This window comes from Stegostoma tigrinum, chromosome 12, assembly GCF_030684315.1.
Source record: "Stegostoma tigrinum isolate sSteTig4 chromosome 12, sSteTig4.hap1, whole genome shotgun sequence".
Taxonomy (NCBI): Eukaryota; Metazoa; Chordata; class Chondrichthyes; order Orectolobiformes; family Stegostomatidae; genus Stegostoma; species Stegostoma tigrinum.
The window spans coordinates 25706384-25723908 of NC_081365.1; the positions used below are offsets into that span (position 1 = coordinate 25706384).

At 42.0% G+C, this 17525-nt stretch overlaps 1 protein-coding gene across 2 annotated transcripts in view; it reads right to left on the reverse strand.

Moving 5' to 3' along the window:
- Positions 1-17525, reverse strand: part of epha3 (eph receptor A3) — a 242035-nt gene that overhangs the window by 84354 nt on the left and 140156 nt on the right. For both annotated transcript variants that reach the window (XM_059650213.1, XM_059650212.1), the window contains exons 4-5: positions 11274-11429; positions 5985-6320 (exon numbers count right to left, since the gene is read on the reverse strand). In XM_059650213.1, the coding sequence (XP_059506196.1) occupies positions 5985-6320; positions 11274-11429 (492 nt within the window). The remainder of the gene's footprint in view (positions 1-5984; positions 6321-11273; positions 11430-17525) is intronic.

A 17525-nucleotide genomic window follows, 5' to 3' on the forward strand; every position in this document is an offset into this window, starting at 1 on the left:
AATCTGTATCACTTATTCTAAGACCATGTGATCATAGAACATTACATGTTCCTCCTGTGACATAATTCATTATTGATCTCTTGGTGGACTAACAATTTTTACACAGTATAGTTTTCACATGGATTGGCTCAATTTAGTATAAACTTAGTCCTATCAAATTGTTTGAAGGAGACCAGATGTCACGGTAAACTATTTTAAAAAGTAATGATTCCAGTATTTCCCCTGGAATTAGGAAGTTTAAGGCCAGCCAATGATTTTCTTTTCTGACTTAGAGTCCATTGTGCCAAGTTCTCAGCATAACATTTGGGTGGGAACTAATTGGATATCTGCTTCTGTAAACACTTCACAGTGAAGCACCCTATTCTATTGCCAATCATCTAAACAGCATTGGATACCTAGAAATGTAGTCGCTGTTAACTGAAGATACAAAACTCAATTGAAAAGGAATCCTCCGGTTTTACCTATCATTTTATGTGCCTTTTTGTCAAGCTTATCCCATGATAAAATTTCATGTGTTTTATTGCTAATTGATAATATCCTAAAAGTTATTTTGATTTCTAGCTCAAAATTTTGCTTTTGATATTTTCCAACATTTCCTTGTGACTTGCTGGTTTGATCGTGACATCTTTCAGTCTTTGTACTGCACAGGTAGATCCTAAGAGCTAGCCCAACAATTGTGAACACATTTATTTTTCTAAATCCAACTATATTTTGACTACTCCTGCTGCAAACTAAGCACAAAGTCTCCCATCCAGACTTGAGCACATTATCTAGGTTGACATGTTAAATGCAGTGTTGAAGGAGTGCCACATTGTCAAAGGTGCTGTTTCACAGGTGAGAAATTAAGCTCATGAACCTTTAATCAACGGAACAGGGAAAGACTGAAGTATTTGCAACTATCTTCAGTGTTAGCTTCCCCATTGATGACCCATCTTTGCCTTCTCCTCGGGTTCCCAGCCTCTCTGATGTTAATCCTTGACCAATTTGATTTATTTTATGTGAAATCCAAGAATAGCTGAAAGCACTGGATACTGAAAGGCTATGGACTCGACACCATTTCAACAATAGCACTAAAAGACTTATGTTCCATCCGTACTTCTGCTATGCCAAGCAAACTCTTCCATTAGTTGCAACACTGGTATCCTCCTGACTATATAGAGAATTGTCCAAGTAGGTCCCTTCCACTAAAAGCAGGGCAAATCCAGTGTGGCCATTTGCTGTTCCACCAGCCTTCTGTCAATCATTAGAAAAGTGATGGGAGATGTCATTAACACTGCTATTCAAAAAAATTTAAATAGCATTGATTTGCTCAATGATATTCAGTTTGTGTTCCACCATTGTCATTCAGATCTTGCCTTGCTCCAAGTGTGGACAAAAGAACAAAACTGTAAAGGGAGGTGGTGTAAAGGTCAATTACACTCAAAACACTAGTTGATCAAGTGTGATCTCAAAAGCGGAAGTAAAATTGAAGCAATGGGGATTAGCAGAAAAAGGTTCCACTGGATGGAACTATACTCAGCACATAGGAAGATGATTGTAGTTGTTGGAGGCCAATCATCTCTGTCCCAGGACGTTGCTATAGGAATTCTTCAACATAATATCCCAATCCAACAATCTTCAGCTGGTTCATCACGACTTCTCTCCACCACTAGGTCAAAAGTGAGAATATTCACAGCTGTTTGCACAATGTTCTACATCATTCCCAACTCCTCAGGTAACATAATGAGACCATAAGGCATAGCAGCAGATGTCAGCCATTCAGCATATTATGTCAGCTCCACCATTTAATTAGATCATATTGGTCCGATAATCCTCAAGCACACTTTGTTGCCTTTTCCCTGTAACCCATGAGTTCCTTATTGATTAAAAATCTATCTCAGCCCTGAATAAACTTAATGATCCAGCCTTGACAGCCCTCTGCAGTAAAAAGTGCCACAGATTCATTATACTTTGAGGAGAAGGTCCTCCTCTACTGTTTCAAATATATGACTTCTTATTCTGAGAATATGCCCTCTGATTCAAGATTTACCCACAAGGGGGAATGACTCTTTTGCATCTACCTTGTTAATTCCCCTAAGAATTCTGTATGTTTCAATGAAATCACCTTTCTTTCTTCTAAGTTCCTATGAGGACAGGCACAACCTATTCAACTAGTTCTCATAAGACAGTCCCTTCATACCTGGTAACAGTTTCGTGAATCTTCTCTGAACTGCCTCCAGTGTCAGTATATCATTCTGGAGTCCGTTTTCAAACACAGTGACATGTGGACAACATTCAAGTTTTTGACTTATGAGCAACAAGTCACATCCACATTACACAAGTGCCAGGTAATGACCATCTCCCACAACAGAGAACCTGGACATTTAATTAGGGCGGCACGGTGACTCAGTGGTTAGCAATGCAGCCTCACAGTGCCAGGGACCGGGGTTCGATTCCAGCCTTGGGCAACTGTCTGTGTGGAGTTTGCACATTCTCCCCGTGTCTGCATGGGTTTCCTCCCACAGTCCAAAGATGTGCAGGCTAGGTGGATTGGCCATGCTAAATTGCCCTTAGCATTCAGGGGTGTGTGGGTTATAAGGGGATGGGGATGAGTCTGGGTGGGATGCTCCAAGGGGCGGTGTGGACTTGTTGGGCCAAAGGGCCTGTTTCCACGCTGTAGGGAATCTAATCTAATTGCCGTTTTTTTCAGTTTCTGACTATAAATGTCCTACTATAATCATATGATCTATGATTTAAAGACATCTGGATAAATTTGCGAATAGGTTAGAGGGATATGGGCCAGGAGCAGGCAGGTGGGACTAGTTTTAAAAAAGTACACAATAGCTCAGTGGTTAGCACTGCTGCCTCACAGCGCCAGGGACCCAGGTTTGATTCCAACCTCAGGTGACTGTCTGTGTGGAGTTTGCACATTCTCCCCATGTTTGATTGTGTTTCTCCCAGTGCTCCGGTTTCCTCCCACAGTGCATAGTGTTCAGGGGTGTGTTGATTAGGTTGGTTATAGGGGGATAGGCGGGTGTAGTGAAGGTCAATGTGGACTTGTTGGGCCGAAGGGTCTGTTTCCACACTGTAGAGGATCTATGATATATATAAACTGACCCAAAATTGATCTGAAACAACCATATTAAATATTATGACTACAACAGCGTATCAGGTTGAAAATTCTGCTGTGAATACACACCTCTTGATTCTCCAAAGCCTGTTCGTTATCTTCAGGTCACAAGTTGGGAGTATGAAAAAATACCCTTCACTTGCCAGGATGTGTGCTGCTCTAACAACATTTAAGCAAACCATGACATCTCATCTACTGCCTTAAAAGTTCAGTCCCTCCACCATCAGCACACAGTGGCAGCAATGAACACCAAATGCAAGATGCACTGTCATCAAGGGCAGCAGATGTATGGGAACACCATGACCTGTAAGTTCCCCTCTAAGCCACACACACAATCCTGGCAATATCTTCATTGCTGTTAAGATAATATCCAAGAACTGCTTCCTAACAGCAGAGTGGGTGTACTTACACAAGATTAAATGGACTGGTTCAAGATGGCTCACACTGATAGGTAATAAATGCTAGCCTTGCCAGCAACCTCTCATTCCATGAAAGAATGAAGAAAATAAATATACCGATCAGGGGCTTTAAGCCAACGTTGGAGGTAACTTATCCAAGTTAAACACTTGCTGTTTTTGTGTAAGTCTTTTAGCACAAGCACTATAAATGATTAAAAACAATAAACTCATCTGTTATTTTCACTTGTGCAAACCTATGTTTATGTTACATTGATATACGGCTTATAGTTTCTATTGTATCATTTCATACTTGTTCAATAAACACTGGTTACTTAATATATTCTTGTGAAAATATTATTTTGCTCTTATGTCATAAGCGAAACAGATTTCAAGGACTGAAAACACGAGTGTTGCAAGCAATGGCATGAATGGATAGACCAAGCCATCTTTTGCACTCTATACTGTTGAGTAAATGAACCACACAAACTAGGGAAACTTCAGCTTTGATCCCCCTTCTTATGGATTTCAGCTGAAGTGGCATGTGGAAATACCACAGTGGATCTCAGTGCTCTTGGGCAAAAAGGGAAGAAGTTAGCCAGGATTTCCACTTATGATCACTATCTGGTAGCTCCCATTTGAGGTGGATCATAGTTTAGCGGCAGGATTTACTCCAACAGTAAATTAACTGATGTACGGTTGAGTTCCTGGTAATCAGTAACTAACTGCATCTCCAGGAAAAAAAGACTGGAAAGATATACCAAATTTAAAGTAAATAGGAATTATCAATCATTAGAGTTGGTGGGTCTCACACTTGAGTGTTTCATATTTTTGTTTCTCTCTTTTATAATTGGCAAACAAAATCAATGTCATAACTATCAGATTGTGTTCATGATAAACACTAAATACTTCTTTTTTTGAACCATTCACATCTATTTTTGAGTTCAGTGAACACATTTGATATCATTGAGGTCTTGCTTTGAATATGTTGTTAAGGTTAACTATTACAGATTGGAATTAATGTCAAGACAAATGTAGTCAGAAAACCAGGGGCTGATTCAGAATTAACTTTGTTAATATACCGTTAAATTTGCATTTCTAACACAGTTTTAGCTGAACAGGAAGGGGTCGAGTTATTTTGCAAAGTCAAGGCACTATGAAGGATGGGAGCTATACAGCTCAGCATATCTTCATTCGTGTCATCCTATAAAATACAGTATGCAACACGCTCTCAGTTAGCTTTGTTCTTTCAGAAAGGAACTGAATGATAGCACAACTCACAGGGACATATAAGTAAATACGTGAGGATTGTGTCAACTGCATTACAGTCAGCTTGAAGGAGGGATGGACAGCCAGTGAGTTGAACGTAACATCTATCTTTCATCTTGCTTTCAAAACATAGTGATTCTGTGACTTAGGTGCAGCAAGCCATTCTGTTGTATGTCTTATGTTCTTTAGTTTTGATAAGTTTCAAGAACCAAATCATTCAAACTGGCATTATCAGGCTTAAAATCAGACCAATCCAATCCAAACCTCCTAATTGTTTGACCAGTCCCAGAATTAGTGATCTGTACACAGCTGCTTTCAAAGGCCATGCCTCATTGTTCTTTTGAAGGGGCTCTCCTCCAGATTGGGCCTGCACTAAAGTGAAATATGATTTCAGCATCAAAGTCTTGTCACATCCATTGAGCTCAGAAGCACTTCTGATGCAACACCTATAGTGTCATTGCAACAATTTTAAAACAAAATATACACACCTTATGTAAAGGTTCATGGAATCATTCAACACTAAACAGGGGCATTTGGTTCACTGTGTGTGTTTCAGCATTCATTAGCCACTTTCACCCTCATTGCCTGGCAGGCATTCTTTTCAATCAAACAACCAATTCCATCTGAACATCATCTTGAATATATTTCCATCCACTACTTTGTGGAATGCACTTTTAATCATAACAGCTCACTATATATAACAAAAAAAAACTGGGAGGTAATGGCCTAGTGGCTTTATTGCTAGACTATTAATCTGGAGACCCAGATAACATTCTGGAGACCTAAGTTTGAATCCCACCATGCAGATGTTGGAATTTGAATTCAATAGAAGTTTGGAATTAGAAGTCTAATGATGGCCATGAAATCACTGTCAGCTGTGAGGAAAAATTCATCTGGTTCATTAATGTCCTTTAGGGAAGGAAAATGCCATCGTTTCCTGGCCTGGCCTACACGCAACTTCAGATACACAGAATGCGATTGGCTCTTATTTACCTTCTCGGCAATTAGAGATAGGCAATAACTGTTGTCCTAGCTAGCGTTCTCACATCCTGTGAATGAACAAAACAAAAGTCTCTACCTACTACTCCCATCCTTTCACCAAATATCTTGTCCATGGAAGCAGTTCTCCATTTGTACTTTATCAAAGTTCCCCATCATGTTGCCCCATGGATTCATTATCCCTCAAATGAAGAACAAGCCCAGTGACTTACCTGCCTGATTTGTGGTGATGGAGACTGCAGCAAACTGCCGTGGCACTGAACTCATTCCGGATACCCCATTTACTGCCTCAATCTCAAAGGTGTAGTTGGTATGTGCCAGCAGATCGACTACTGTCACTGTAGTGTTGGCCAGACCTGTCTGCCGAGGGAGAAACTGAACGTTGCTCATGCATGGCTCACACTGTGTGGGGCTGCTGGTACACTTCTTACAGATGACACTGAAGGTAACATCCTTGCGGCCTCCTGCATCGGTTGGCCAGCTCCAGTCCAAAATGACTGATGTCTCATTGATGTTGGAAAACACATTTGTTGGGATCGAAGGAGGCCCTGGGACCAAAGAGAGCAAGGAAGAAAATTAGAAAACCGAAAATGCTACTGTATCTTGGCCATTGCAATTCATTGTTCTACAACAAAGACATTCATTTTAAGCTTTGGGCTTTGAGCTGTAGGGAAACAATACAACCATGTGACTCTTCAGACTGCAATGATATTTTAATTAACTTTGACTTATAATAATTTTGCTTTAATCCTTTGAGCCCTTAGTCTTGCTGAAAAAGAAATGTAACCAATGCCTGTCTTTATTAGTGGAAGAAAATACATCACACTAAAAGGGATTCATATTCACTTTTCATCTTCGAGTGAAATGAACTATTAATCCTTCAACCAAAGATTGTTAGTATCAGAAGTACAATATGTCAATGATTAACCAACACATTTATGAAATATGCAGATACTTTATTGGCTCGTTTTAAATTGACATTTCTTACTTCTCTTATTTTGTAAAGCAAGATTAGAAATCACTATCTGAGACTGCCTCTGGATGCATACCACTTTGATTTCTGAGGATTCACAACTGGGATTGATTCCCCAAGAAGAATTGGTACAAAACTGCTACATCCCTTGTGCATCTTCTTTCCAATAAATCCTGTCACTCTGCTGGCCCTGCACTGCCATGGTTAAAGAGTCTTTATATGCTGTCTGCATACCTGTTTGAGACTGGTTACTTCAATCATCCAACTACATGACAATTAGCCACCAAGATTTGCCTCACATTTAATGTGCTCATGAGTTTGTGTGAAGCGTCCCACCGAGAGTTTCTGATTTTCTTTTTGATGGCTGTTATAACATGATAGATGAAACCATGCTTTGTCATCTTAGTAACACGTACCAATATATTTCGATGCACTTCACTTTTTAAAGAAAGCCTGAAATAGGTTGACATCTCGGTTAAAAGTAGAGAGAAAAGCGCACAAAATAGGAGTAGGAATAGGCCTCATTTGAATATGAACATGTCTGATTCTTGTCGCCTTCCTGCTCCAACACCATATTCTTTGATTCCCTTAAGAGTTTGAAAATCTATCACCCTCATTAGCGAATATATTCAATGACAGAACATCCTCTGGGGGTAGAGAATTCCAAAGACTGGCAATTCTTTTGGCAGAGGAATGCTCTCTTGTCCATGCCTGGTATGGCCATCACTTAGTGTGAGACTTTGTCTCTTAGTCCTAGACATTCTAGTCAGAGGAAATATTTCTATGCCATCTACCCTGTCAAGCGGTAAAGATCTTTTGGGAGCAATGTAAATATAACTGTATGAGAACTATTAGGTATGAATGTTAATCTGAAAAGAACACTTTCATGACAGCAGAATTAAATATACAGTCTGTCACAAAAGAGTAACTCATTGAGGAATACCATGTACATCATGAGGCATTAACTGATTGAGTCCAATTTATGGGACATCTGTCATGTTACAGTTGTCTTTGGTCATGCCCTGCTGTTATGCTAGCCAATTCATAAAAAAGGTTTGATAGGTTTATCGGTGTTTTAATGACTTGGATCACATTCCTAGATATTTTTCTTTCTTTAGTTGTTGGATTTCTCAGCCTGTAATTTTGATTTCCCAGGTTAGGCAAGACAAGAACAATTCTCAGGGTGGTCCAGAATGTTCTGCCCTATTATTAGCACCATAAGAAAGACAGTACTTGAGATTCTCTGTCCTATGAACAACATTTGCTCCAAAATTACATATTATTCTGTCCAGTGTATTATGTTCTATAAAGTGGAGAGCAGCTTCAAAAATGGACATAACCTAAGAATTGTCCATTCCCCATTTAACAGGACAGTTTTAAAAGTTATAAACTTGATGTGCCATGATCAAAATCCTTAAATTTACTTCATGGCACTGAAAAGTCAGTCAGACTATAGAACTGGATACTACATTGGACCTTGACATCATTCTGGCAACAGTACTGAAACTTATGTTCCAGAACTAGTCATATCACTAGCCAAGTTGCTCCAACTTAACTACAACTTTGGCATTTACTCAGCAATGTCAAAAACTGCCAGATACATCCTATATACAAAAAAAAACGGATAACATCCAGCATAGCTAATTAGCTCTCTGTCAGTCTAGTTCCAACCATCAGCAAGGTGATGGAAGGTATTGTCAATGTTTTCATGCTCAACAAAAACTTCCTCATAGTTGCTCAGTTTGGCAAGCTCAGACTTGACCTCCTTATGGCCTTGGGTTTAAAATATTCAAAGGATCTGAACTTTAGAGAGCAAGTGAGGGTGAATGTCATTTAATCAAGGTGGCATTTGACTGAATGTGGCATGTAGAGGCATTATAAACTGATAGATCAATATGAATGAGGGTGAAGATATTCCACTGGCTCATATTAGACCTGGCCAAAAAGAAGATATTTGTGTTAGTTCAAAGTCAGTCATCTCATTTCCAGGACATCTTTGCAGATGTTACATGGGATAGCATCCTGGACGCAACAGTCTTGAGTTGTTTCATCAACGATCTTCCCTCTAACATCAGAGGTGAGGATGTTCACTAAACATTGCTCAATATTCATCACTATTCATAGCAGCTCAGATACTGAAGCAGTCCATATCCAAATGAAGCAAGACCTGGACAACTAACACCGCACAAGTTAGGAGCAATGATCATTTCAAAAAGAGAGAATCCAACATCACCACTTGACATTATCATTACAGCCATTGAATTCTCTGCTATCAACATCCTGAGGGTTACTTTTTGACCAGGAATTGAACTGGGCCAATAAACTTCTTGGCTCTTCATTGTCTGTCTACCATCTACAATACACTAGTAATGTGATGGAATGCCTTTCACACCTGGATTAGTGCAAGTCCAACAAAACTCAAGAAGCCCAAAGCCATCCAGAACAAAGCAACCAGCTTCATTGTATACTATCTAACATTTTCAACAGTACTTTGGCCTGATCAGCAGCAGAGTAGAAGTGTTGGACCCTAGTGGAGGGACTACAGTCCTGAGAGCCAATGCCAGCATTCAGGCTCTTTCTACCGGTGTTAGCTCCAATAGCTTTTCCCATCAATTTCCACCATTGATGCACAGTGACAGCAGTGTATTCTATTTACTCTAACACTTCCCAAAGGCTCATTAGACATACTTTCCAAACTGGCAAACTCTAAGACTCAGAAGGACAAAGACTGCAGTGGATACGCAGAAACATCATCTGCAAATTCCAATCACAGCCCACACCACTCTGACTTCAAGATATGTTGTTCCTTCATGGGGAATCATCGTGGTACACACACCGTAATAGCACTGGGAATACCAATTCACATGGATGGAATGGCTTATGGAGACACCTCCTGAAGGGCAACAGATATTGGGCTCACCAGCAATGTCCCAATTTATATTCACCTGAACCTCAACAGAAAATGTTTTTGCAGCATATTTACAACAATGGAGGTGCATTCATACTAATATAATGGGGGATGGGAATTTCTAAATTTGAAACTATAGAGGAGTCTAAGTTTAATGAAACTATTGAAATTGAAGTAAGCCATCTAGCTACAATGAATACTGAGAAAACTTATCAGAAGTGATAGGGAAAGAAAGAGACTACAAGATAGAAAAAAAGACAAAAGAAAACTGTAGAACAGGCATTTACCCCTTAAAAGATGGAATGGCTTCCACCTCAATCACCAACTGTGACAAATAGTCAAAGAAGTACTTTGTGATAGGCATGATAATTATTCCTTGTGAGCCAGAACATATCAAGTTTTATTTTCTGTTCTGATGAAAGTCTATTAAATTGAAATGTTAATGGTGCTTTTCTTCCTCCATGTCTGCCGGACCTGATGCACATTTTCAATACTTTTTTCAACCTTCTACCAGAATTAATAGTTCCATCATCAAAATTGCTGTGGAAATTTATAAAAAACTATGACCCGCTAATAGACATCTTAATGTTAATGATCAAAATAACATGAAAGCATCTCCTGTCCAGGAAACATAAGGGAAGTTTGATTACAAATCACAGCAAAAGTAGACTGCCTTCTTTTATGAGAGATAATGGGAACTGCAGATGCTGGAGATTCCAAGATAATAAAATGTGAGGCTGGATGAACACAGCAGGCCAAGCAGCATCTCAGGAGCACAAAAGCTGACGTTTCGGGCCTAGACCCTTCATCAGAGAGGGGTTGGGGGGAGGGAACTGGAATAAATAGGGAGAGAGGGGGAGGCGGACCGAAGATGGAGAGTAAAGAAGATAGGTGGAGAGGGTGTAGGTGGGGAGGTAGGGAGGGGATAGGTCAGTCCAGGGAAGACGGACAGGTCAAGGAGGTGGGATGAGGTTAGTAGGTAGCTGGGGGTGCGGCTTGGGGTGGGAGGAAGGGATGGGTGAGAGGAAGAACCGGTTAGGGAGGCAGAGACAGGTTGGACTGGTTTTGGGATGCAGTGTGTGAGGGGGAAGAGGTGGGCTGGTTGTGTGGTTCAGTGGGGGGAGGGGATGAACTGGGCTGGTTTAGGGATGCAGTATCCCTAAACCAGCCCAGTTCATCCCCTCCCCCCACTGCACCACACAACCAGCCCAGCTCTTCCCCCCCACCCACTGCATCCCAAAACCAGTCCAACCTGTCTCTGCCTCCCTAACCGGTTCTTCCTCTCACCCATCCCTTCCTCCCACCCCAAGCCGCACCCCCAGCTACCTACTAACCTCATCCCACCTCCTTGACCTGTCCCACTTGCCTTCTTTTATGCTTCATTGTTCGGTGGGGCAGGAGCAGGCTGAGACGATGGGTCGACCAGGGCGCTCTGATGAAGGGTCTAGGCCCGAAACGTCAGCTTTTGTGCTCCTGAGATGCTGCTTGGCCTGCTGTGTTCGTCCAGCCTCACATTTTATTATCTTGCCTTCTTTTATGGTCAGCTTTTCTTGTATGAACAAGTGCTGGGGTAAACAATGTCACCAAGTAACAAAGTAGCAGAGCAAGAGTGATACTCACTAGTACAAGCCATGGAGATGGGGTCTTTATGTGCTCTGAAGTAATTCCTGTCACAGTCGCAATACACAGAACCTTCTTCTTGAGCATGGCTGTGAGGAGGGCACTTAGAACATTTAACGTTTCCAGCAAAGGCTTTGTAGAACCCAGATTTGCAGGCTGATGAGAAAAGGAAATGTGTAAATTAATGTTCCATTCTGGGCATGCAACAAATTGCAGCTCATCTGTCACTGGCAATGCGATTCTTTAACTCTGTATAATAAAACTCATGATGGACAGCACACATGGAGCAATACTGAAAACATAAGGATAGGAAATAAGATTAGCAACTTTTTCTGGATATTAACATATTGTTATTTGTGGGAGGTCGCTGTAAATGAATTAGCTATCACATTTCCCACATTACAACTTTTCCACTCTTTAAAAGTACTTCAATGGCTGTAAAGCATATACTGGTGTTGGAAGGTTTTGAATGGCACAAGATAAATGCAAGTTTTTCTTGAAATTAGGAACATGAATATAGCTAAATGTGCTAAACTTGTTTTTAAGCAATGACAGGGCAGAAAGTGAGATCTCTCCAAGTCCTGAGATAATGGGAAATGCAGATGCTGGAGAATTCCAAGATAATAAAATGTGAGGCTGGATGAACACAGCAGGCCAAGCAGCATCTCAGGAGCACAAAAGCTGACGTTTCGGGCCTAGACCCTTCATCAGAGAGGGGGATGGGGAGAGGGAACTGGAATAAATAGGGAGAGAGGGGGAGGCGGACCGAGGATGGAGACTAAAGAAGATAGGTGGAGAGAGTATAGGTGGGGAGGTAGGGAGGTAGGGAGGGGATAGGTCAGTCCAGGGAAGACGGACAGGTCAAGGAGGTGGGATGAGGTTAGTAGGTAGATGGGGGTGCGGCTTGGGGTGGGAGGAAGGGATGGGTGAGAGGAAGAACCGGTTAGGGAGGCAGAGACAGGTTGGACTGGTTTTGGGATGCAGTGGGTGGAGGGGAAGAGCTGGGCTGGTTGTGTGGTTCAGTGGGGGGAGGGGACGAACTGGGCTGGTTTAGGGATGCAGTAGGGGAAGGGGAGATTTTGAAACTGGTGAAGTCCACATTGATACCATTAGGCTGCAGGGTTCCCAGGCGGAATATGAGGTGCTGTTCCTGCAGCCTTCGGGTGCCATCATTGTGGCAGTGCAGGAGGCCCATGATGGACATGTCATCTAGAGAATGGGAGGGGGAGAGGAAATGGTTTGCGACTGGGAGGTGCAGTTGTTTGTCGCGAACTGAGCGGAGGTGTTCTGCAAAGCGGTCTCCAAGCCTCCGCTTGGTTTCCCCAATGTAGAGGAAGCCGCACCGGGTACAATGGATGCAGTATACCACATTGGCAGATGTGCAGGTGAACCTCTGCTTAATGTGGAATGTCATCTTGGGGCCTGCAGGAAATGCTACACTTGCCTCCACACCTCCTCCCTCACCCCTATCCCAGGCCCCAAGATGACATTCTGTGGACTTCACCAGTTTCAAAATCTCCCCTTCCCCTACTGCATCCCTAAACCAGCCCAGTTCGTCCCCTCCCCCCACTGAACCACACAACCAGCCCAGCTCTTCCCCTCCACCCACTGCATCCCAAAACCAGTCCAACCTGTCTCTGCCTCCCTAACCGGTTCTTCCTCTCACCCATCCCTTCCTCCCACCCCAAGCCGCACCCCCATCTACCTACTAACCTCATCCCACCTCCTTGACCTGTCCGTCTTCCCTGGACTGACCTATCCCCTCCCTACCTCCCCACCTATACTCTCTCCACCTATCTTCTTTACTCTCCATCTTCGGTCCGCCTCCCCCTCTCTCCCTCTCTCCCTATTTATTCCAGTTCCCTCTCCCCATCCCCCTCTCTGATGAAGGGTCTAGGCCCGAAACATCAGCTTTTGTGCTCCTGAGATGCTGCTTGGCCTGCTGTGTTCATCCAGCCTCACATTTTATTATCTCTGCAAGTCCTGTTGTGCTTGGAAAAAAATAAAGCTCAGAGTTCAGAGCAACGTGTTGAGTTTTGATCCACATTTGATATGAACTCTCCCTAACTGGAGCTCCTGCTGAAGTAAATGCAAACATTTTCTCTTGTAAGATATTCGAGGCAAGGGTTATAATAACAAGGCTCCAAATTAGAGGTCGCAAATTTTTTACTGGGACTTTCCTGATCGTCTGCTGTTTCTCTGGGTTGGGGATGGGGAGTGGGGGCTGGTGGTGTTGATGAAATGGCTCTGCTACTCTCCTACTGAGGCTGCAGTGGCAGAACATTTACAGAGTTTCAGGGTCACAGGATTTAAGGTAAAATTCTGCTACACTGATCATTCCTGTATAAGGAGACAACTGTTCAAAGGTCTTGTTTATAGTGGAGAATAGTGTGGAAGACCAATAAAATGAGAAAAAGTATAATCTGATTTCCAGCTACCTAAGATCTGGCTGATTCAAGAGAGAGTGTTGAAATGGGTGGACAGTGCTTTTGCTTTGTTCAGTTACTTAAATTCTCATGTGTTTTTGTACAAATAGTAATACTAACGTTTGACACATCCTGCACTCTGGTTCCAATCATGGAAAGTCCTGATCAAACTGTTCTTAAAGGAACCACTATCCCCCGCAATAAACAGATAAAGTATTCTTCCATCTTTGTGGAGTTAGGACAATCTGAAGCTGGCTAATACCTCAGCCTCTCCACGTCTTCTTGAAGCCCCAGCTCTAAAGTTGTAAGACTTGATCATGAAGATAGTTCAAGCCCCTCAATGATGTGTTCAGAAACAGGCTGCTCTATCACAGCAAGAGCAGGGAGATGGAAGCACGTGGGATATTTGCCTTTAATAGCCAATGCATTAAATTTCAGAGCAAGGCAGTAACGATGGAGCTGTCTATAACATTCGCTGGGGTATTGTGTGCTGTCCTGGTCACCACAGTGTAAGAAGGCTGTGATTGTGCTTAAGAGGGTGCAGGATATGTTCACCAGGGTGATGCCTGGGCTGGAGAGATTCAGCTATGATGAAGAATTAGATTGTTTAGGGGAATTTCCCTTTGATTAGAACAGGCTGGGGGTAGGGTGGTTCCTGATTGAAGTGCACAAAGTTATGAGGGACATTGACGGGATATTTAAGGGAGAAATGTTTTCCTTTAGTAGAGGGTCAATAATCAAGGGCACAGTTTTACGATAAAGAGGAGGAGGCTTAGAGAGGATCTGAGTTTAGGGTATCTGGACCTCACTGCTTAAGAGGGTGGTAGAGGTAGGAATCATCAAGAAATAAAGATGTATTTAGATGAGTACTTGAAATGCTGTAGCGTGCAGGGCTATGGTCCAAACACTGGAAAATGGGATTTGTGTAGATAGATACCTAATAACCACCATGAAAACCTCTGTGACCCTGTAACCTTCATCACCAGACTTAACTAAAATGGATCCATAGTTACAAAATGATCATAATGTGTGTTGTTGAGGCTATTACTCTCTCGCTTGAAACCAATCTATCCTGTAAAATGCATCTTTGAATTTTATATGTTCTGACAGACGGAACCTCAGGTCTGTTTTGTTTTTGTGGAAAGCCTACACACTTTGTACTGTCTGACTGGACTTCTGATTTCATTATCAGATTTAGAGTTAAGTATATATGATAATATTCCTTTGTATCCTGAAAGAAACAACATAACTTGAAATTTGTCTTTTCTGTTGTAATATTCAGGATATTTGAGGCTGCTATCTTGGCCATTCATCACCTGTGGTAAAATGAAAAATGCCACATTTGAGTTTAATACAATCCCTTTTATGTAATCACATCTTTGTGATTTATACCTTCATTGTTACATGTGGGTATTAAACATAATCTGACTTGTTATAGGAGTTTGATCCATCTCAATAGATTAGCTTAAAAACCTTTCACTGTCAGGATTTTCTTGTACTATGCTTTTGGAAAGTTGGTAGACTTAGAACTCAGAAAAAGAATGTGGCATCACTAACGGCTCTGCATCGCTTGAGTGCAGGGAATAAAGGCATCTCCTGAAGTGGGTCACGGGGCAATGTGGGTTACCAGTACCACCACACTTACATTGCTGGGGCAGCCAGAGGTGAAGCTATCTTCACCCATAGTGCTGGCTAAGAACTGATGCACAAATCACACTTGGAGCAATCATTGCATCAATGAGGAACACTTGATCTGAATTTCGTTAAAAAAAACACATGCAGCGCAATTAACAGAATTCCTGGCAGACTGGAGTGTGAACAGCACAGTTTAAAACATAGTTTTATCTTCTATTTGGTAAATTATTCATCGTAACATCTTAGCACCTTATAAAAGCTCTAAAATGCTGAGTGATTGTGCTAACATGGATGTCAAGATGGATCTTCCTGTCTGCATAACTGCAAGTCTGTCCTCATCTCCATTTAGGAAAAAGGTCATTAACTATCTCAAGTCTCCTGCCAGGACCTCAGGCACACCTACAGAGCTGGTATGTAATCACAAATCCATCACCACAAGAAACATTGCTGAGCAGATAGCCCATTGGTCAAGCTGTTCCAGCTGCTGAGATAATTTTGGAGGATGGTCCAGAGGGAATTTAAATTGATGGCCATCTGATGCATCCTTCATCTCTTTCCCATCATGGAGGAACAGCTTTTAACATCAACTGGTCATTAAGAAATATGGCAGCCAGACAAACCGCATGACAAGTGTTCGCGGTATGAAGAGGAGGTAGATTAGGAGTGACATTGGCCACTCGTCTCCAATCTATCAGACAGCAACTCATCCTAGTGCTCGACATGATTATGCCTCTCATCCTCAACACAGCAGCAGTCTCATAATCCTTATCATCAGCTTCCTGTCTAATGCTATCCATTTTTTTCCTGCCTTGCAAGTCTTGTTCACACTTCAATGCAAATATAAATGGTAACTCAAAATTGGAAATAATAAACAAGTCTATGAACATTTCAAGTCTATCTATCTAGTCATAATCAAAAATAAGCAAGAAATACTAAAGCTTTGAGTTTCACCAGTGTCTACCGCATCAGTAGATAGAAGTTTGCTGTGCTAAGATTGAGGGGTCTCCAGGTGGCTTGGAGGGGCGGGGCAACCATGAGCAGCTTTGGAGCTTGTGATCCCAGCTGCAGAATGTAACACTTGACCTTGCATTTCAGCAGTTTGGCCCAGCTGTCAGAGTGCTCTTAACAAAGACATCACTGGAGTAGACAGTGGACGAACAACTACTTTTCTGTCTTGAGAGAGGGCAGGAGGTGCCTCACTTATGGAGCAACAACTACTTTCCCAGGGCTGAACAGCAGCACTGCCACAGCTCAGTATGAGAACCGAGTGCAGCAATGACATGGCATTCTCTGTATGCACCATCCACAGTGGTTTCTGGGATCAAGGAGGAGGTTATCTGAGCTTCCACATCAACAGTACCAGCTGCTATGGATGTTGCAAAAAAAGGCTTAATTATGGTGCACACCGCTATGGCTTTCAAAGAGTTCACCACTGCGTCCAGCTCGTTGGAAAGCTCTCTCGGTTCTGTGTGAAACTTTGACATAAGAGAGCTGAACTCCTTCATGCTCTGGGACTTTATGCACATGATCACTGCCAGGCTTCTCACTACACCCAATCTTTCCTGTTCAGACACCCATCAGTTTTCTTCATCAAACAAAAACATAATTGCTGGAAAAACTCAGCAGGTTTGGCAACATCTATGGAGAGGAGGCAGAGTTCATGTTTCAAGTCCAGTAGGCCTTCATCAGAACAAGCTTGAAATGTTATTCTGCCAGAAATGCTTCCAGATTGCTGAGTTTCTCCAGCAATTTCTGATTTTGTTTAATTTTGGTCTCCTGCGTCCATCGTTCTATGTTTTATTTTAGCTTTTTTCATTACCCAGATCCTTAATGTTACCCTTAAGGAGACCCCTAAACAAGGTTAGTATGTGTCCATGCCCTTACGCCTTTAGCATCTGATTTCTCTGCTTTAATCCTGTGGTATTGGTGACTGGTAATTTACTATATGAAGAGGATCCCTCTTGCATAACTTCCAAAGTCTGCTTGATGCCAATCTCTGAACCAGAGCTTGCTAGAATCAAAATATATCTTCAAGAAAGTTGGCCTTGGCTCCTGAAACAGCAGAAGTTTGTCATGTTTTCTATGTTCTATAAAGTAATGGTTCTGAAAGGGTCAATGTTCATGTTGCACTGACTCCAGCCATTCTACTGATGTCACACACAGTCTCTGGGTGAAGTTCTACTCCAGCTTT